The 23,050-nt window shown below is 37.0% G+C and overlaps 1 protein-coding gene across 2 annotated transcripts in view; it reads left to right on the top strand.

Annotated features, from left to right (window-relative positions):
- STK3 (serine/threonine kinase 3) overlaps nucleotides 1-23,050 on the top strand; it is a 232,808-nt gene that overhangs the window by 159,405 nt on the left and 50,353 nt on the right. For both annotated transcript variants that reach the window (XR_012064120.1, XM_072949503.1), the window contains exons 9-10: nucleotides 4,766-4,958; nucleotides 15,919-16,094. Coding sequence is in view for 1 of the 2 variants with exons in the window: in XM_072949503.1 (XP_072805604.1) it covers nucleotides 4,766-4,958; nucleotides 15,919-16,094 (369 nt within the window). In the remaining variant the exon portion in view is untranslated. The remainder of the gene's footprint in view (nucleotides 1-4,765; nucleotides 4,959-15,918; nucleotides 16,095-23,050) is intronic.

The raw sequence follows: 23,050 nt of genomic DNA, 5'->3' as shown, positions 1-23,050 counted from the left end.
TTGTAAAGCACCCCCCACATTTATGTCTATATACTAAATATGTAGTCTTCTCATCCTTGAAGACCTGATTTAAGGACAGTGTCCTCTGTGAGGCTTCCATTTGAGAGAGGTAGAGTTAGAGGCTCTACTTTTGGTACTCCCATTGTACTTTGCCAACACCTTTCTTATAACACTTAGCAAATTGCCTCTATTTGTTTGTTTGTTTGTTTGTTCATTGGTCACATGTCAGACAATTTCTCTTAGACCTCAGACTCCTTAAAAAAAAACAAAAATGGAGCAAAACCGTTTCTTACTCATCTGTGTGTTTTTACTGCCTGGTCCACTCCTTGACATATAAATTTACAATAAATATTGAATGAGTTAATAAGTAAAAATAGAAGTTGCTTCATTCATTAAATAAGTTTTTATCAAGTACCTACTTTATTCAGGTTCTAAGCATTGGGGACTCATCTGTGAAAAAGAAGTCGTCTTTACTTTCATCAAACTTGTATTCTAATGATAGAAAAGCCAGATACAGACTATGAAGAGTACAGAAGAATAAAAGATTGATGGGGACTTTGATTTTAGATTGGTGGTCAGAAAAACTCTAAGGCGGTAACATCTAAGTGAAGACCTAAGTTAAGCAAAGAATAAAGCTGTCTTAGGGCGAAGCATTCCAGGCTGAGAGATCAGCCAATTTAAAGGCTCGAGGAGGATGCTTAGAATGCTCAAGAAACAGCAGAGGAGGCCAGCATGGCTGGAACTTGGTGAGTGAGAAGGAATGTGATACGAGATGGGGTTGGCAGATATAACTGGGCCAGATCACATTTGGCCACGATAAAGATTTTGGATTTTATTGCAAGTGTGATGGGAGGCCAAATGCAGGATTTTGAGCAGGAGAGTAACATAATGTGATTTGTCTTTTGAAAGAATCAATCTGCCTGTTGTGTGGGAGACTAAAAGGGCCAAGAGTGGAAACAGTGAAAACTGTTAGGAGGCTGTTTAGTAGTCGGAGAGAAGATAGTGGCTTTGTCTAGGATGGACCAAATAATTCATATGGGACTCTTTGAGCATAGGAGCTGGTGACATAAGCTGTTAAAATTGTAAACCTCTAACTTAAGCATTCGTAGATCAGAAATTAAATGTGAGCAAGGTGCATGTATTTGGTAGAATAATGGATTAAGAAATAAAGGAACTACTTTCTGAGTCCCAGCTTTACTTTTGAGTAGGTGTGTGACCTTTGGGAAGGCTCTTACTATCTGAAGACCTCAATTTTTTCTATAAAATTTAAGAAGTTGAATTATTAAAGGTCCGTGGTTTTATAATTATTTGAAAGTGTAAATATATATTGAGTGCTTACTGTGTGTGGAATACTCAGTGAAACACTTGAGTAGATTCAGATGTGCTATGTGGCATTCTTATCCATAGGTACTTACATTTATGAAAGATTTTACAAAATAGTTACAATGTGATTCATGAATTTAAATTCAAAAGCGTGTAATGCAGATTGTAAATTCTAGAAGTTGGGAAGAGCCTTAATAAAGACTGAACTAGCCATAAAGTTAGTAGATAACTTAATCTGGGACTAGGTAGGGTTTAGTCCAAATGGATTGGAGAGGAAAGAGCTTGCTGGGTAGAGAATAAGATGTGAGCAAAGATGACGTCTTAATGAGCATAGCTGGAGACTCAGTCAAGATCAGCTTGACTATAGTGGAGGATATGTGAACAATGGGAAGATAGGGCTGGCCATATAAAATAAGATAGCGGACATTAAAATTTAGGCAGCTTTGTTTGGCTTTTAATGCAGACAAGAACTGGGAGCCATTGTAGATTGTTCAGCAGGAGTATTATGATACAAATAGTATTCAGGAAAGATCAGTGTAGTATGTGCACTTTGAAGAAGGCGTGAAACTGCCTTGTTCCTAGTAGCTTGTAGGCATTTTACATAACTTTTCTCATTTAATCATTGTAACACTGATGAAAGAACCTTAGGTTCAGAGAGTTTAAATAGCTTCCCTAAAGGACTTAAGTCTAATAAGTGATTTGAACCAGGATTTGAACTAATATCTGTTTAAGTGTAGAAGATCAGGGTGCTCCTTCTGCAGTAACCCAGACATGAGGTAAGGAGGAATTTACTCGGTAGCAGTGGAAATGGAAAGGAAGAATTGAGCCGAGAGAGACTTTTTTGAAGAAGAACTTGTTGACTGATTGCATACAGGAAATGAAAGAGAGGAAAAACCTGGGAAGACACTGAAGCTTTACTCTTGGGTAGCTAGTGGAGGTGCCCGTGCTTTGTAGTGGTGGTTGTTGATGACCAGACAGACAGGAGGAGCCAAGGAGGTGGATGAAATGATACCTGGTTTGAGAATGTTGAATTTTAAACATCATTAAGTGTTTCAGTAGTAAGTAAAATCATGAAGATTTTAGGATTTGGGAGTCCTCAACATATTAGATAGTTGAAGGCATAAGAATGAAGAAATCTTCTAAAGAAAAGAAGAGAAGCTCATGAAAGAAGAGCAGAGGACTTCGGGATCTAATGCTGAGTTTATCATGTGGGTTTAGGAAGAGGAGGGCAGTCAGACAGCTCAGAACAACATGGATGCTCCTCTTCTCCATAGCTGCATTTTGACCTCTGTCAGAACTTAGGTTTTGTTTGTTTTTACTTAAAGTGGAATAGATATAAATGAATTTCAGTGCATGATGAAATTTTTCCAAATAGCAGATTGTTTGGTTTCTCAAACAGAATTTGTTAGTTTATTTTTATGGCCCTGTTCCAGTTTCTCTCTTGGTGAACATTCTAAAAAGCATTTTTTTTTTGGTTCGTACTTACATTACTGACTTGATTCTGCTATAAATTTACATTTAAAAGCTAATAGCTAGGCTATGACAACAAAAGCACAGGCAACAAAAGGAAAAATACATAAATTAGACTTCATCAAAATGAAAACCTTTTGTACATCAAAGGAACTATCAAAAGAGTGAAAAGACAACTTACAGAATGGGGGGAAATATTTGAAGATCATATACCTGTAGGGGATCAATATCCAGAATATATAATGAACTTCTACAACTCAACAACAACAAAAAACAACCTACAAGAAAAATGAGCAAAGAACTTGAGTAGACATTTCTCCAAGGAAGGTATACAAATGGCCAATAAACACATGAAAAGATGGTCAACATTACTAGTTATTAGGGAAATGCAAATCAAACCACAGTAAGATACCACATATCCATTAGGATGTCTGTTATCAAAAAAAAATAGCAAGTGTCAGTGAGGATGTGAAGAAATCGGAACCTTATGCACTGCTGGTGGGAATATAAAGTGGTGTAGCCAACGTGGAAACCAATTTGGTGGTTTCTCAAGAAATTAGGAATAGAACTGCCGTATGATGCAGAATTGTACCTCTGAGTATAATTGAAAGCAGGACATCAAATACAGATCTTCCTCAACTTATGATGGGATTATGTCCTGATAAACTCATTGTTAGTTGAAAATATTGGAAGTCAAAAATGCATTTAATACACCTAACTTATCAAACAACATAACTCAGTCTAGCCTACCTTAAGTGTGTTCAGAACACTTGAATTAGCCTGCAGTTTGGCAAAATAACTTAACACAAAGCATACTTTATAATAAAGTGTGAAATCTCACATTATGCATTGGATACTGTACTGAAAGTGAAACACAGGGTGGCTATATAGGTACAGAATGGTTGTAAATGTACTGATTGTTTACCTCCCTGATCACGTGGCTGACTGGGAGCTGCAGCTTGCTCCAGTGCCCAGCATCACAGGAGTACCGTACCACATAGTGCTAGTCTGGGGATGGTTCAAAATTGTACCGCTGTAACGTCGGAAGATCCTGTCAAACCGTTGCACGTCAGGGACCACCTAACTGTAGATACTTGTACGTCAGTGCTCAGAGTATTATTCTTAATAACCAAAAGGTATACTCACCTTAGTGTCCATCAGCAAATGATTGGGTAAACATACAATGAGATGCACACCATATTATTCAGTCTTAAAAAGGAATGAAATTCTAACATTGGGTACAACTTGGATGAACCTTGAAAACATTATGCTTAGTGAAATAAGCCAGACACAGAAAGGCAGATATTGCATGATTCTACTTATATGAGGGACCTAGAATAGAATTCGTAGTGACAGAAAGTAGAATAGAGGTTACCAGGAATTCTGGGAAGAGAGGAATGAGGAGTTATTTTTTAAAGGGTATAGAACTTCTGTTTGAGATAATGAAAAAGTTCTGGAAATGGATGTTGGTGATGATTGTACAATACTGTGAATGCCCTTAATGCTAAAGAATTATGCACTGAATAATTATTAAAACAGTAAATTTTATATTCTGTATATTTTTCACAATTTTTAAAAAGCTAATGACTTTTGCACAAAATTATAAACATTATTAAGGTGGTTATAGTAGTACCGACATGTTCTACCTTTAATGTACTGTCTTTTGTTTATTTTGTCACTGTATTCTTGTGGATAATCTACCAACCTTAATCCTTATTTTAAAAACAACTAGAAGCCTTCTGTTTCATCAAACAATTCCTGTTGCTTGAGCTTTAATTACCTAAATCTTTAGGTTATTTTGGATGACTTTGGCTCTTATGATAACATTTGTATGTGTGTCCTTATATTAAAATTAGTAGTAACAGTAGTATTTTTCATTATTAAAAGTATAATATGCTTGTACTGTTGTTAAGAAGGTAGGTATCCAGCTGTATTAGAAAAGCCTCCCTTCATTGCAGTGTTTTGCTTGCAGGATGAAGATGAGCTGGATTCCCACACCATGGTGAAGACTAGCTCAGAAAGTGTGGGCACAATGAGGGCCACCAGCACAATGAGTGAAGGAGCCCAGACCATGATTGAACATAATAGCACAATGTTAGAATCTGACCTGGGGACCATGGTTATAAACAGTGAGGACGAGGAAGAAGAAGATGGAACTATGAAAAGTATGTGGCTTTTTCCCATTGAATATTAATTTTCCATTTTGAAAGTATACTTCTGTAGCAGCCAGGATAGTCATGTGTTACTTTTTGTAGCCAGTTGAATTGTGGAAATTTTTGTTTCTTGGCTTTACTTGACAGTGAAAGGAATATGGCAGAAATAATTTTTTAAAAATCCTTTTAACATTGCAGAAAGCAACATATCTTTATCTTAGGATTATGGAATTTTTTTTCCTGTTCAAGGATGCTAACCCATAATTTAATTTGTGAAGCATTTTTGAGATTAAAAGATGGTGTTCCTAACATTTGCTTTTCCAATTAAAAAAGTGAACCTAAAATTCTATTGCAATAAATACAACATCGGTTAAGCTACAGTGACAGAGGGGAACAAGCTAAGAAGAGAAATAAGGGTTAAAGTGGGAAAAGAAGAAACATCAGAAAGAAGAACTGAGACACAGAGATACTCATGCAGAAAAATCAGTTCAGTGAATAATTACTGCTGCTCGTCATGTGCGAGGCACAGTGCCAGGGGCGCTGCAGGACTAAAACAAAGATTAAGACATTCTGATCTCCGCTGCTTACAAAGTGATGAAGATAGAGATACTCTCACAGGCTAGCATTTCTTTTTTTACTTTACTTTTCTTTTTTATAAATATGGCTTTTAAGATTGCAGTTAACAGTGTAGGACATTGTGATTTCTTGGTTATAGGCAAAAGCAGATTAATTACCTCTTGATACCTACTGACCCTTTTCTTCCCCCTCCACCCTAGTCCTGTATGGTTAATGTCAAAGTCTACGCACTAGGCTGTTTTCCACTTCACGGGACTTCTAAACGTCACAAAAGCAGTAAGACGCGACTTATTGCATTGTGGAGCCTAGAAAATTATAAATATTCAAGCAATTTGCTGATATTGTAAAATGGATATCGGTAGGAACTTCCTCTCTGACGTTTCTGCTTTCTTTTTGCCTGCCTTTTCTTTTCTGCTGCTCCCTCTGTGAGGCTGCTTGGTAAGTCGTTTGGCTCACTGCCGTTGCTTTCTTCACCTTTCTTAGTACACATCGCCCGTTCTGCCTGTAGACTTTGAAAGAGGGGGTCATGAGGCACAAAGTGAAAACAGATTGCCATATAGCTGATCCTGGGTGGGAAGAGGGAGAGTGATGTGAATTTTTTTTTAATCTCCCAGGACTGATGTGGGTCCTGAGCCTTTGCCCTGGAAGGCAGCCTAAGATGTGGATTCCTAGCTGGGCATCTTACTAGAACAGGGCTTCTGTGTCCATAACATGCTTATCCAACTGCATTGGATGGTCCTGTGGCCTCCAAAGCCCATAGCGTTAGGGTACAAGTCATATGCCCTATAGATTGAAAAGACAGGTAAGACAGTTTACAACACACTTCCCATCAGCAGATAGGATCATTTTTCCGCAGCTGGTAAAATTCTTGTAGTCAAACTTTATGATTCTTGACAGACCAATTAGAAGATCACTGAGGGCTTTGTTCTATTGTTAGAACTTCTGAACTTCCTACATAAACTTTAGTCAGATAGTTGAACATCAGCCTTATAAATGGTGCTTAAAAAAATAAGTATGGAATCAAATTAGTGTTACACTGTTACATTTCAAGGAAGAGATACGTGATAACGGATTGCCACGTATTTTGTGTAATGACTTTTAGCTTTGACAGCCACAGAAATCATTCAGTATATGTCATAATTTTTTTGTCCTAAGTATGACTTTTTTTGGTCACAGAGATTTTATTGAAAGTTTATTTTTAAATTGAGCAGATAGTGGTTTGTGTAGTTAGTTGTTTTGTATGCTTCAGCAAGTTTTAAATCCCATGAGCCAACTTCCTTTATATTTTAAGCTTCCACAATTTATATGTCATTTTATAATGTGGAACTTCCATGCCACACAATCCAATCAGGTATAGCTCCCAGGTTTTGTCATACTGTATTAGCAACAGTATAGAGTGTAAGGAAGTTACTGAGGCAGAACTTACCTTCCCTGAAACCACGTCCTTTTAGTTTTAGTTCTGTATTTCTTCATGATCTAAATCTTCTTTAGAACTTCTTAGATTAGTTGGTATGAGCTCTCAAGTTACGTCACATTAGTGAAAGCCTCATTTGCTAATGTGTCTTTAGCATTTTTGTTCCCTTAAAGGATTATAGCAGTATATTTAATTTTCTAAAATCTCTAGGATGTTACAGTAAGTGCTGAAGATTCTGATTTCCATCATCTTTTCTATTTGAGTTTCAAAAAAATTTGCCTGATTTCATATTCTTGTCAGTTTAAATTATGTTTACATACTTTTTTATTCCTTTACCATGAAGCTAGAAATTACAGACCTGTTTTCCTACTTCTTAAAAGTGTGGTGATCTGACTCTAAGAAACAAAATTATCAAAAGATCTTTTGAAGGGAAGTGGAAAAAAATGACAAGAAATGTTTTAATTTTTAAAATAAGACATGGACCCTCAGGGCATGTCCCAAGAACTCTCCAAACCTGTTTTCAGCAGTGATGACATTGTTTTTATCACCGCACTCCCACTCCTCCCATTCTCATCTCCCTGGGGACTCGATACGCATGTGATGCCCAGGCTTCAGCTGGTCACCCACCTCTTCCACACCCTGGCATTAGCCAATATCACACATGGCTGTCTACTTCCCTACAAAGCATGCTTTATCCAGACTGGTCCATACCAGTTGGAATTATGAATAGTTAATAGTAGGTATAAGCACGTTGGTTGTCATTCAGGAGGTCAACATTTAGGACTTTTTAATCCTGAAGAAATAGATTTGGACCAAGTCAAGAATCCATTGTGATCAAATTGATGAAGTAGTAGAGATTATTTCTTTGTGGGTGACTCTGGAAGTGTAATTTTTTCAGCAAGGGACCTTTTACCTTGTTCAGATCTCCTCAGCTCTATTCTGTGGTGGACTGTTCTGGTCTTGCAGAGCTGGAGCTGAATTGGTGGGTCTGGTTGCCCTGAGGGGAAGCTCTCATGAGTGTCTGAGGAGAAGCCACACTCTTCAGTTAGGTGAGAGGCTACATTTCATGGCTTTAGCTGCTTTCTTACTTACATGCTTAACTCCTCTGCCCTTCTGTTTCTTTTCTGCCCCTCCTGGCAAAATGTGACTATGAATCAGTCTGTTTGTCTTCTCTGCATCTTCACCGTGGCTGCTGATGCTGAAGGAGACAGTCCACAGCTGTACAGATGAGGATCACCAGTCCATGGCCTTCAGGCCCGTGTGGGCTCTCAGAACCTTCCTGTAGGCCTGTGTTTCTCTGCTCAGCTCTTTCCCATTCTACAAAGTGGCTGTTTAATACCTTCACTAATCTCTTCCTGACACCTCTTGCCTCAGTTTCAGTAGATGACCTGACATGGCTTCCTACTTCACTATATATATAATATATATGTGTGTATATATATATATGTATATATATTATATATATAATGTGTATGTATATGTATATGTATATGTATATGTATATGTGTATATATATATATATATAATGTGAGAATGTAGAGAAGCTATATAGGTATTTTAAACATGGACTTTGAAATAAGATAGGGAAATGAGAAGCATCCTTAACTTCTCTTTCTTCACCCCTCACTGAGTTAATATCAGTTCTGCCATCTGGGTATCTGTGTCCTCCCATTGTCATCTCTGCTTGCATTTCTCTAGTGTTAGGTTCCCAGAGTCTCTCACTTGGAAGGTTACCTAGTTGATCCCCTGTCTCTATTCTTGGTCCCTACCTTCCATTCAGATCCTATCATCTCTCTGTTCTGCTTGTGACCCCCTAGTGACTCTCCATTGCTCTTAGTTTAAAGCCCAATATGGGTTACAAGGCAGTTTATGATCTGGCCTCTGCTTACTTTTCTGTTTTTGTGTCTCACTCTCCCCTCTTCATACTTCTTCCTTCATCCTTCATCTCTTAAAATGCCCTTCCGTTCCTTTGAGCTTTTGCACAGCCCTGGTCCCCCTGTTTTGTACTGCTCAGTCCCTCTGTTTGGATTCCTCATCCCTTGGCTCATTCATATTCATACTTTAAGTCTCAGTTAAGGAGTTGCTGTCTCTGTTGGGCCAGGTTGGGCATAGGTGCTCCCATCAGCTCCCGTCTCACTTAATACTTTTACACTGTATAGCAGTTGTCACACTGTATTGTATTTGCCTGCTTATTCCCCACTGTATTGAGTGCTTAATACAACACCTAGGATGATAGTAAGAGTTCGTCAGATATCTTCTGACCAAATGATGTTGTGTACCAGAAGGAGCATGGGATTTAAAGTCAGACCACTTTTAGTTGTGTGTTACTTAATCTTCTCTGAGCTTCAGGGATGTATGTTTGTCTCTCTTGCATATGTATGTTTGTATGTGTGTGAATGTGGATTAATTTAGATAAATACATAAGGTACCTAGCAGAGTGCTTTAAACAAAGTAGGTAATCAATAAAGAATAATGTCCATGTGCCCATGATGTCAGTTTGTCCTTCCAACAACTTGGGAAGCTGGAGCATCTGGCGGGCCCACCCCTGCTTCCAGTGTGTAGTGAGGGAGACTGGTCTTCCCAGGACTGGGAATGGGGATGTTGAGCCGTCAGACAGCTCTGTTCTTTTCATTCCTGGGGAATACTCTTGCTTACACCTTTCTCTGCCTCCTCCAAGACCTTGCTGCATCTCTCTCTATCCAGTAAGATAGCCAGAGGGGTTATATAGAGAATAATGATCTCCAAAATGAAGAGAATAGCACAAATATGAATACAAGACACTTGAATGGCAAGATGAGGAAGTAGTAAGAGAGCACTCGGCTGATCTGATGTCTTCCAGTTGGGAGTATGATCAGCAACGTGTGAGATAACTTGCAGGGGAGAGAACTGTCATCCACTGTGAAATTTGATGTCTCTGAGAAAATGAGGGAAGTGCCATGGAAGCATGAAAGAGTTCATTTAATTTTTTTTTTATTTTATTTTATTTTATTTTATTTTAATTTTATTTTATTTATTTTACTTTCAGAAAAGAGAGGAAAAAGGTAAATTTGCTCAGGTTACAGCTATCATTAATTGAGGGTCTAGAATGGACCAAACATTGTGCTTGGGAGCTTGCATGCATTATCTCATTGACTCCTACAAGGATTCTGTAAAAGTAGCGTTGTCATTACCATTTGCCACTGAAGAAACTGAGACCTGAGAATGTGAAGTGACTTGTCCGAGATCTCGAAGCAAGTAAGTGGTGGACCCAGTATGCAGTTGCAGGTTTGACCCCAGCACCACAGCAGCAGCCCTGGTGGAACTACTCCTGCTACCACTACGACAGTCAGGAGGGTGTGAATCCCGAGGCTGCCACTGGCAGTCCTGAGTTCTGTGCGAGTTTGAGATTAGTCCTGCTGCTATCCAGGGATTAGAAAGCCACCACTGTGACCACAGCCATCTTCTAACACCTGTGCAGCTGGTGACTGGTCACCGGGATGCTGCTGTAAAACCACGTCTCTGTGACCATGCTGCCCGCAGGAAGTAGCGGAGGTTTCAGGCTCCTGGTCTCTGCCTCATTTCTCGCGTTCCCAGTTGTGAGAAAGCGCATCATCTAGGACTCAGCGTTTGGGTGTTATGGGCAATGCGGTGTTGAGCTTTCCAGCCTGTACAGTAAGAGAGTCACCAGAGGCAGTGGAAATGGTTGCTGAATTTCAGCCAACGACAGTGTTAAATAATAAACTGCTGTCAATGAGAAGAGGTCTCATGTATGCCGTAGGGCTGGCCTCAGCTGGCCTCGCTAGCTCAACATTTTTTTACAGAAGTTTGGATGAAACAGTAGAGAATTGTAAATGACAAAAAGTGGAGCAAAAGGGAAATATATTCTAAGGCAGAATCAGGATTTTAAGAGACCCGACAGGCTGGAGAAGTAGTCTTGATTTACAAGATAAACCCTGCTCTTGGGTCCACTTAACTCACCTCACAAGCATACATCGTAACAGTAGCCCCTTAGAGATGCAGGTTCTGCAGACCAGCGTGGGGCCTGGGCATCTCTGTTTGACAAGTAAAGTAAAATTTAGTAAATTAAAATATCAAAACAATAAACTCTTCAGGTGCTTATGAGGTGCAGCTAGATCTGGTAATCACTTTTTATAACAAGGGAATAAGCAGCTTCGCTGTGATCTCAGTGCCTAGAACTCACCTGTTGCGTGTAGGGAGGGTGGAGACACAGCGGAGCACACTCATCAGACAGCGGGCCAGCAGCAACGTGGGTGGAGACCATGCTGTATGAAGCGTGGGCAGAGGAACAACCCATTTCTGAATATTTTGCTTTTATTTTCTCTATGTATATCAACTTTTTATAATTCTGTTTATCAATTATTAAATACTGCGTTAAGTAATTTTAGTTGACTATGTATTTTTTAGATTCCTTCTTTGTATATGCCTGTGTTACATAGTGATTTTTAAAATTTATCATAGTTTATCATTTCATTTTGGGCCACACTGGTATGTAGTTTCACTTAATCAGTAAAGGAAAGCAAATTAGGTTCTCTTTTAAGTTTTTAGGATTCATCCTAGAAATAGGTACTAGATTGATTTAGAAAGCATTTAGGAGAGAGATCAAGAAAGGAAGACTGACCATTAGGTTTTCCCCTCTCTAGTTCATCTAATGGCCCTGGACACAGCTGTAAGCATGAGACCATTTGCTCCAACAGCTTCCATGTTGCATTCTTTGCTTAGTAATATCTTCTCTCCCAGTTCTGGTTCAGATCCTTTCCTTCCTCCTTTGTCCATGTTGCATTCTTTGCTTAGTAATATCTTCTCTCCCAGTTCTGGTTCAGATCCTTTCCTTCCTCCTTTGTCCCAAAACCTCATTCAGAAGAGTATCTGATAATGCAGGTGTAAAAATGCTTAATGGTGTCTTATGTTCTTGAAATATTTATATTTTCCCCCAGAACTACAAAGCTTTGAGCCAAAGGAGTAAATAAAGAAGGATGGAATTGCAGGTGCCAAGAAACAATTAACCAGGTTAGGAGAACATATAGATGGATCACTTTTCCACTTCTCTAGAGAGCTTACCATTCTTTTGTGAAAAATTGTTATATATCTCTTTAACTGTGCAATTAATTTTGCCAGCGACATAGCAATAAAGGTGACAGCAGTAAACTGCAGGTCTCACTTGCAGCTGGGCACAAATACCGAGCATCTTACTAGGCAATTAGAAACACTTTGTTTTCCTCTGCAGAGGTGTTCGCTGTCCAGCCAAGGTGTGGCTGCAATGGTTTGGAGTTATCTGTGTGGGCTGAATATGGTCTGTTCTTTAGTGTGCCTGTGCTCTGTGGAATGTTTGATGCATGACCCAGCTCAGGCCTGTTAGCGTAGGTATTTTGGTTGTAGGATACCTCTTTTATCAGCACAGAGCAGGGACAAGCATGTAAATATTCGTCTTCCTTGTACACATGAAAATCAGTCTTTCTTGTAAAAGCCTCTGAAGAAAGGGCTTCCGTAGACACACAGTGGCTGTTGCAATGCTCATTATTCACACAGGAAATGATTTCTTTTATTTAGCTAAAATCCTTGGGCTTCAATTGCACTGTTTCCTTTTATTCTGCCCTCACTGGAGATAGAAAACAGCTGGTCACTATTTTCTGTGGAAGAATCCTTCATTTATACTCAGATACTTATTAAATTGTATCCTCAGACTTTTCCTGGCTGAACAATTTCATTCCCTTTAACCTCTGTGCAGGTATTATTTTCTAAGCTTCTAATCTCTTTTATGAGTAGCCTTTGGATCTTCTGCATGTTGTCTGTATCTTCCTTTGTTTCAAAGTACAGTCTGATGAAGTTAAGAAAAAGCTTATGTCAATTAGCTTCTGTTTTAACATCCTAGTTTTTATATGTATTCACTATACTCTTGGCAACAAATTAAAGGACAGATTTCCAAGATCATTAATCAGGTGGAACACCCACATCTTAAAATGTTTTTAGAAGAACAAATTAGGTAATATTCATAAATCCTTTGATGTTGAAATACATTATGCTAAAGTTATGATTAATTTCATTTCTACATTTGACTTTCTTTGTCATAATCATGCTAAGAAATTAAAAATTAAGCAAATTACAATTTGTTAAAGTATTACAAAAACTCCTTTACATATTTAAATTTTCGTGATGACTTTTCACCTCTTTAGAAGACATGTGCAAAGTAGAAAAGTTAGTGAGTAATTGTGGACTGGCATATTTTCCAAAAGGTATCATATACCATACAACTTATTTTCCTTCTATATGTTTTGGGGAATGTATGAGGGAGAAAAAAAACAATTTGTTTTTTAATTTCACATACACAAAAGGATTGAGTGGTGATTATTTTATTCTCTAATGCTAATGGGTTTTTAGTTCTGCAGCAAATAGTTGAAGGAATTGGGACCAAAATTGAGGAATGAGGTAATTTTGAACATTAAATTTATTATTAAAATTTAAAAAAATTTTATAAGGGTCAGAATTCAGCTACAAGTAGAGAAATTGATGTCAATTTTATGTGATTATTTTCTGTTTGTTTTTAAAAAACAGTATTTGCCATAGCAACCACAATCACATATGACAGTGGTTACTATATTAAGATTTCCTGCTTCACTCTCCTGTTGAAAGGCCTACTACTTCTTTTTTAAAAAATAAATTGTAAGTCAGAAACATCCTCTTTGTCCCTTCTGTGAGCATGCATCTCCCTAGATACTCAGCTGCACACCGTGGGCAAGTGTTTTATATAGTGCCGTTACACATTTCTGTCCAATTGTGGCTGCTCCCTCCCATTAACTTTTAAAACAAGCCTAACCTATTGTCCTCCTTTGAAATTTATTTTAATTGTTTTTTAAAATTTTCTTTGTATGTAAAAAAGATATACTCAATGTTAATAGTAAGTTTTAAATTAAACAATGGAAACTAGAAGTATAAGCACATACATTTGAATAAGAAACTATGAGTAAGTATATCTTGGTTAATGATATCCTGTTATAGTCATACAAACAGAAAAATTGAATGGAATAGACCACCTTCTTTTTTTTTTTCAGTTGATTTTTAGAGTTTTGTTAACTCTCTGTGAGAATGTTTATGTCTAATATGGAAATGAGTTATTTTCCAAATTTTGAGTGTGGAGCCAAATAGGCATTTTACCATAGGCTTTTTCACCTGTAAAAGACCCTTAAAACTGTAATATATCTGAAATGTTAGTGAAAATTAAACCACTATATAATAGTGGATTTCAAGTTTCAAATGGAAGTGTGCATAGTAAAACTGAAGGTTGCTGCTCCTACCTCTTTCTACATCCTCTGCTTGAGAATGAAAATGTAAAAATAAGTATTTTAGCATTGTATTCATTTGACTAAAATTACCTTATAATTCATCCCAAGCCAGTGGTGTTACTTGGTTGTCATAATATTTATAGTTTTAAGCTGCACTGGTACTATTACAAATGCATTCTGGATTGGCCAGGTCACTATTAGTAGTATTATGTCTGATTTTAGAGGCTCGTGGAGAGACTGGAATGTCTTCACAGGCAAGTAAACTAGATGATGATGAGTCTGAAAAACATGTTCTATGAAAGGAGCTGGTAATGTTTTCACCTGATGAAGATTACCAAAACAGAAGCCATAGCTGTCTTCAGATGTTTGAGGGGCTGACACATGAAAGAGGAATTTATTTGGAACATGAGTGTAAATTACAGTAGGACAGATTTCAAGTTCACATTTAAAAAATAATTTTTGTAACTAAGAGTTGCCCAACAGACTTTGTTGTGGGGACTTATATTTCTATCACAGGATATTTTTAAGAAAGTAGGTAACTTACTGTCTGGAGAACTATATAGGGATATGTCTTTGTGGTGGTCTCTTGGGACCTTTTTTTTTTTTTTTTTGAAACTCTAGGGTTTAAGGAATCCACTGTGAAAATCATGGGAAAAATCTAGTTGTTCCAAATGTTTATTTTCTACTTTAATCATTCAGTATAGAAAATCAGAAGCCATCAAAAGATTCTAAATAGAAGAAAAACATGGTTTGATTTGCAGTTAGGTCACTATGTTGTCAGTATGATGAAAATAAAAAATTGAGATGAAGCAGGGAGATACGTTGGAGGGTGCTGCCGAGGCCCAGACAAGAAATGGTAAGAAGCTAAATTAAGGCAGTAGCAGTGATGGATAGAAAAATAGCATTAAAAAGACCTAACCATCAGTTTGGTTTGATGGGAAAAGACAGTCTGGGTTAATTCTCAACTTGACCACTTTGGGGATTGAGTAAATAATGTTGACTTTAGCAGTCAAAAAGCAACTGGAGAAGCAGAAGGCTTGAAGAGAAGGATCTTGAATTTCGCTTTAGAACTGGTGAGTTCAGAGTAACTCCAACTCACCTTAGGTGCAGTAGTTAGCAATGGGAAAGTCAGAACCCAGGAGCAAGGTCTGTTCTAGAGAAATAGAGTTAGGAGTGACAGATATAGATATGACAGGCAAAACCATGGGAGTCGAGGAGGAGGTAGAATCAGCTGGAAAGACTGTGAGGAAGCAGTCAAAGAGATACAGAGGAACCTGGGTAAGTTCTTAACTTCTTACAGCTGACAGTGGTGCACAGTAACAGTAACAATGTAGGCTTAAATGTTTAAAAAAAAACACTTAGGTCTAAATTTTTTACTTTCTCTGACAGATTTCAAATACACTTGAAATGATTTTTAATCAAATTATGATAAAGATTCTGCCAAAGTTCTGGAATGTTTTTACATCTAAGACTGTTATGGATCTTTGCCTAGTCATTCGTTGAGTTTTCATACAGCTTGGATATTTTTGTTTTTTCATTCTTATTTTACTTTACTTTATTCTTCATTAAATTGACTGTGTTGGCCTTCAATCTGACCAGTGCAAATTTATCATACTGATTAATTAAAAAAATCATACTTCGACAAAAATCGTAGTTCTTTAAGTGTAACAACTTACGTCCTCCTTATGTTCTTTGTTTACCTAAGGAAATGCAACTTCACCACAAGTACAAAGACCATCTTTCATGGACTACTTTGATAAACAGGACTTCAAGAATAAGAGCCATGAAAACTGTAATCAGAACATGCACGAACCCTTCCCTATGTCTAAAAATGTTTTTCCTGATAACTGGAAAGTTCCTCAAGATGGAGACTTTGACTTTGTAAGTACATTTTAATTCTCCCCTTTTATTTTCTCCTTTATTTTGTCATCACATTGAGAAGCATAGGTTGTGTGTATATATGTGTGTACGTATAAAAGTATAGACTGTATATTAATATTCAGTATGTTGTCATATGTATGGGTAGGGGAATACTGAAATTGTAGTTTGCTTGTAGAAATGTACTTGCAGAGAAATATAAAATAATTGCTTTTGTTTAAATAAATTATAGCCCAAATTTAGAGAAATACTTAGGACTCTTTAAAACTAAAGTGACAAACTATTTCCAAAGATGTTTTTAATAATGTAAATATGAGATACTTTTTACAGTGAGTAAATTCAGTTTCCTAAACAAATGATGCAAAGTTATTTATGACATAGACTTTGAGAAATTTGCTTCAGCTTTGAAAGTTAACTGTAATAATTTCTACTTAAGTATTAATTTCCCTTGGTTGTCAGAAATAATTGTCCTATTCTATGTCTAGTTAGGAATACAAACTTTAGTATAAAACTGTGCCTTATCACCTCTTGTTAACATTTTCTCTTTATTTCTTTTGCTCTGCTCCTTATTATTTATTTCTTTAAAAGAATGTATACAGTACAGATAATTCTAAAACAACTATTTCCATAACTTCAGAGAAAAATGAGTTCTTTAATGGAGTAGAAATCTTATGGAGTAAATTTTTGCTTTAATAGGTAATGAATAGCATTTACTTTTGCATATTATTCTGTAAGACTTTTTGCATAAAATAACTATAATCCTATATAGCTGTATTTTTTACTAAATATATTTATGTATAAGTAAATAAAATTTCAGATATATCTATATCTTTAAAAATTTTAGGTAATATTAAGCCATTTTGCTTAGTCACCATGCCTCTAAATGATTTGGTGTTATGAATGTTTTTAATGTTAAATACTTTTCTCCTAAATATTGTGATTAAGTTTTTAATAATTAGGTAATAAAGTTTCAAATCTATTCTCAATACATATAGTACTTACTGCTAGCAAATATTAGCAATGGCTCAGGTTAGTCTGAAAACATTAATTGTACTATCGCCTGACTATTTTTTCAGTTTTGAAATTAGAAATTAGAAAAATAGAATCTGTAATTCTTTAGTTCTAGTAAGATTTCGTTTTATACTATCTCCTTTTTAAAAAATAGAAATTATTTAGAATGCTGACATTGACGCTTTAAATCATTCATGAACGTGATGAATAATGTTGAGTACTTGGCATCAAAGAACCCTGTCTTCTCTCAGTTGGAATAAATCCTAATAGGAAACAGCTTGAAATGAGCTACAAAGTAATGAATAAATTACCATAGTTAAGAAATAACAAATAAAATGATTTAATTCTGTTTCAGTTAGTCTTTGCTACCACCCCGAAAATTTCGAGGCTTAAAATAACTTTTATTTGCTCACAATTTTGTGGGTAAGCAGTGTAACTAGGTTCAGCTGGGTGGTTCTTCTGCTGGTCTGGCGTGGAAGTCTCGCAAGTGGCTATAATCATCTAGCAGCTTGACTGGAGCTGAATAATCTCTCCAAAATTACTTATGTGTCTGGCAGTTGTGCTAACAGTTGGCTAGACCATATGAGCCTAACAGGCAAGCCTGGAGTTTTTTTGTCGTGGTAGCCGCCTTCCAAGAAATTGCAAGGTCCAAGAAATTGCAAGGTCTTTTGAGACCTATGCTTAGAATCCATTAACAATAGCATCAGAAAGATTGGATGCTTAGGAATGATTTTAACTAAGGGGGTAGAAGAGTTGTACACTGAAAACTATAAAACATTGCTGAAAGAAATGAAAGACACCAATATGTGGAAAGACATCTCATGTTCGTTGATTGGAAGACAATATTGTTAAGATGTCAGTATTGTCCAAAGCAATCTACAGATTCAGTGTAATCTCTGTCAGAATCCCAATAGTGTTTTTTGCAGAAATAGAAAAATCCATCTAAAATTCATGTGGAATTTCGAGGGACTGGAATAGTGAAAACAACCCTGGAAAAGAGAAACAAAATTAGAGGTCTCATATTTCCTGATTTCAAAACTTACTATAAAGCTACAGTAATCAAAACAGACAGACAGATGGTGTAGAATAGGAAGCCCAGATAGAAGCCATCACATAACACAGTCAGATAACTTTCAGCAAGGGCACTAAGACCATTCAGTGAGGAAAGGATAGTCTTGTCAACAAATGATGCTGGAAAAACTGGATAGCTACAGGCGAAAGGATGAAGTTGGGCCCTTACCTTATCCCATATACAAAAGTTAACTCATGAATCAAGGATCCAGATAAACATAAGAACTATAACTATAAAACTTCTAGAAAAAACATAGGGGAAAAGCTTTATGATGTTGGATTTGGCGGTTATTTCTTAGATACGACACCAAAAGAAAAGGCAACAAAAGAAAAGATAGATAAATTGTACAGTATAAAAATTAAATTTTTGTGCATCAAAGTACATTGTCAGCAGAGTGAAAGTCTACCCACAGAATGGGAGAAAACCTTTTAAAATCATATGTCTGATAAGGGTTTAACACCTGGGATATATAAAGAACTCCTGTAACTTAACAAAAAACTGATCAACTCAGTTTTGGTTCCTTTTTTTTTTTTCTTTTTCTTTTTCAAAGGGAGGTACTGGAAATTGAACCAAGTGCCTTGTGCATGCTCAATGTACGCTCTACCAACCGAGCTGTATCCCCCACCCCTAAGCAACTCAATTTTAAAATGCTCAAAGTACTCAGATAAATATTTCTCCAGATGGTTAATAAACAAGTGAGAAGATATTCAATATCACTGATCATTAGGGAAACACAAATCAAAACCACGAGATACCACTTTACACCCATCCTATAAACACACACATACATACACACAGAGGAAATAACAAGTGTTCATGAGGACGTGGAGAAATTGGAACCTTTTCTTGTGCACTGCAGGTGGGAATATAAAATGGTACACCTATGGAGAATAGTATGGCGTTCTTCAAGTAAAATTAAACATACATTACCATGTGATCAGCAGTTCCATTTTTGGGTGTATACTCAAAAGAAATGAGTGAAGGCAGAGACTTTAACAGATGTTTATACATCCGTGTTTATAACAACATTATTCATAGTTGCCACAAGGCAGAAAAAATTCCAAGTGTCCATTGATGGATGAATAGATATGCATACGATGGAATATTATTCACCCTAAAAAGGAAGGAAATTTTGACATAAGCCATAACATGGATAAACTTTGAAGGTAATATGCTAAGTAAACTAGCCAATCACAAAAGGACAAATACTGTGTGATTCCACTTATATGCAGTTCCTAGAGTAGTCAAATTCATAGAAACAGAAAGTCGAATGGTAGTTGCCCAGTACTGGGGAAGGGAAAGAGAGGGGGTTATTGTCTATTTGGTTCAGAACTTCAGTTTTGTAAGATGAAAAAAGTCTTGGGGATGGATGGTCGTGATGGTTGCCTAACAGTATAAATGTACTTGTCCTACTGAACTGTACACTTAAAAATGGTTAAAATGGTGAATTTTAAGTTGTGTATAATACTGCAATAAAAAAAAACAGTAAGAGGGAAAAAAATTCACATAGTGTCATTTTTACCATATTGTTAGTCAAAATATGTCACAAGGCCAGTCCAAATTCAAAGAGTATGAAAGGAGATTTTACCTCATGATGGGAAGAACAGCAAGGTCACATTGCAGAGGGTCCTTTGGGATGAACAGAATTGTTGCAGTCATCTTTGCAAATAATATACTAGAGATTGTCGTAATTAAAATTTAAGAGATTTAGAATGATGAATTTAGGAAATTGGAGGTCATTAGTGATTTTGATAAGGGCCATTTCAGTACCCTAGTTTTAAAATACTTTCACACACACACCTTTTGACAGGTAGCCTTCTACTGTCCCTTTTAAGCTTATTCTAGTTTTGTAAGTCAGAGCATCAATTTTTCTAGTGGCTAGCTCTTATAAGTAAACTTTTGGTAATATTTTCAGCCCATCATAGATTTTGGAGTCCCTCTATCTGGAAATTCCAAAATTTGTTAGAAAACATTAAACTAATTTAACAGACGTTATATTATTCTGCTTTGGTTTGTGTTAGGCCCTGTGGGTAAATATATATACACACACACACACACACACACACTAGAAAAGGTTAATTAACAAAAATAGCTTACTTACTAGATCTTACCATTCAAGTTATGATGAGGAGCTAAATAATAGAAGGTGAAGTTTAAAAAGATACAGGAAAATGTCCTCACAGTTGGAAAAAGGCTCCAAGAGATCATATGACTGGATTTAATTTTTGCAGAATTATTTCTCTTCTGACTTATACAGGGTATGTAGCCTTAAAAGGGAAGAGAGATGGAGTGACTAGAGCAGGAGTTCTTCCTTCCCCAACACTACTGCACCTGTCATCTGCAACTGCTCAACCCTCTGATCACTTTGAGGAAAGGGGGAAATGTTTGTAATAGCTCCTGAGGGAACGTAAATGGGAATAAATAAGAGATGAATAAAGGAAGGATTGCCAGGAGGTGAATTGCTAAGAGTAGTACTGAGTGTCCTAAAAGACAAAGAAAAGTATGTAAGGGACTGAACGAGAGTAGGAAAAGAGGAAGCAGAGGTGGGGCAAAGTGTAAGGGATTTGATGGAATACTTTGCTTACAAAGTAAGGAAATGGACTAAAAGCAGAGACAGATTTCCACTTAAGACACCAGCTGGTAGTGATAAGGGAAATCTGGTCTTATTCGTTCCATCATACATTAGATAGAGAATGTTAAAAATGTGACTCATCAAAGTAGAAAGTGTGCTAAGGCTTACGTGTTTATCGTCCCTCTTTATGACGTATCTCAAGGATACCTTCCGAAAGAACTGAACTTTATGTGATTCCTGTGTCTATTAAATAGAAGTTGCTTAAAACAACCCGAAGTCGCTTTGACCACATTTCCAGGACATAGAAGGCTTTTCTTTCTGCCTTGAGGAAAAGAGGTTTCAAGGAAGAAAAATGAAAGAGACTACTTCGTTGTCCTTTGTAGTATTCAGAGCAGATTCCTAACGGACAAAACTTACTCAGAGGACACCTGCTAGACAGATGTGCTGAGGAGGAAGCATTCTTTGTCTTAAGATTGTCTTAATGCAACGTAATTTGTGTATTTTCTTTAGCGTTTGTCTTTTGGATTTTCTATGAACTGGTTGTTTCATGTTATGTTCCTGGATGCAGTGAGATGATAAGAGAATTAATTTGTGATTTCACCATCTTGGGGGTTGTATAAAGATAGGGTAAAATATTTTTGGGCTAACTGAACCAATTATTTTAATCCTACTAAAAAAGTTCCGTTTGGGGTGTGCCTGTGGTTTCTAAAACAAATGTAAAAGGCAAGTCTGTTTATTATAGCACTAGTCTAATGTTTCAGTTTTTGTTAGAATTATTTCCAAACAGCCTTAGCATCCAGATTGTTTAGTGTTATGTGGAGAGCATGTAGATCATGTTTTGCAGAAATTACAGTATCATTCATACTTAAATAGATATATTTTGGGTAACATAAAGATTTTGGAATAAGAACAAAAATGTTAAAAGCCATCTGTTAATGCACCATATTGGTTCAAAATTTAAAAAAAGAAAGTGGATTGACAATAATTACTAGTATAAGAGGAATTAGGTAAATCAATTTTTTTTTGTTTTTGACTCAAACTGAATTATAAGTTAACATTTTTGATTGCTATGATTCTTAAATGTTTATTCAATTTGTGTTGTTCTCTTGAGCTAAGGGACACAGAAATCCTCCAGGGCAGCACTGGAGACACAGTCTCAGTAATTGTGGCAGAGGGGAAAAATGTCCTCTCCTTCAAGTGTCTATTTGCCTTGGACTTTCCTGAGTTTTTTACAATTCTACCTCTGACTCTGGATTGGCAAATCAGTGTAGTTATAGGGGAAAAAAACCCACAAGAAAACAAAAAACCTCACTGCTGCAAAATGCAGAAAGCAGTAAACCTGGAGAAAGTACCAGCCCTGCTGCTGGCGCCACAGGGGGCGTTTGAGGAATCGTTGCTTGTTCTGGAGAACTGTTTCTTTCTCAGGATCTTTTCACCCTCTTAGATAAGGCAGCCAGCGGCTGTGGAGGGTGATAAAGTGGAGACGGTGGTGGAGCTTAGAGCCCACGCCAACGCTGGCAGCAACGCCAGCCCTTTGCAAAGCCCTCAGCAGCGGTGGCCCTGTACGAAGCCTGGAGGTAAAAACTTAAGGCGGCAGCATCTGCTGGTTTTCACCGGCGTGGCAGTATGCTGCCATCTGCTCTATTTAAGTATAGGTAATACTTTTTGCTCTTTAAGGAGATGTTGGCTAAAAGTTTCCCATGTAGGTATTCCTTAGTCAAAGAACTTCTTGTTCTCTTCAGTCTCTAGTTGTGTGCACTGAGGAAACCACTTCAGTTGAGTGAAGTATTTAAGCATATTGTCATCGATTAACTTTGCATTAATTAAATGATTGTTGTCAAGTATTTCCAGATGTTTGCAAGAGCATTAACAAAGTATGAAAAGATAACTGTAGATATTTCAGATTTATTTCTTCTAGGGTAAAGAAGAAATAAACACAAAATCTTAAATCTCAAATGCTCTAGTGGAGAGCCCTGGATCAGAGTTTATGATTACAGGTGTACATGTGGCATGAACTCGAGCGTATGTGGCACATTGTGCTTCCACTACTCACTCTTTCCTTATAGAGCCAACAGGAAATTAAAGTTAATGAGAACCCTGCACTTTGAAATGCTTGCAGAATTCTTGACACTTGCCGTCCTTTGCCAGCTCACGAAATCTGTGCTGGCAGTTGTGTCCAACAGATGGTGTGGCGTATGCACAGTTGTAGCAAGTGATTGTCTAGGGCCACGTAGATTTTTGTAAGATTTTGACCATCAGTCTACTAAGGCATTTAAGACAGTCATAACCTTTGTTTTGAAAGGA

This window comes from Vicugna pacos, chromosome 25 (assembly GCF_048564905.1).
Source record: "Vicugna pacos chromosome 25, VicPac4, whole genome shotgun sequence".
Classification (NCBI taxonomy): domain Eukaryota; kingdom Metazoa; phylum Chordata; class Mammalia; order Artiodactyla; family Camelidae; genus Vicugna; species Vicugna pacos.
Note: the sequence above shows the minus strand (reverse complement) of the source record. Positions and strands in the feature narration are given on the sequence as shown.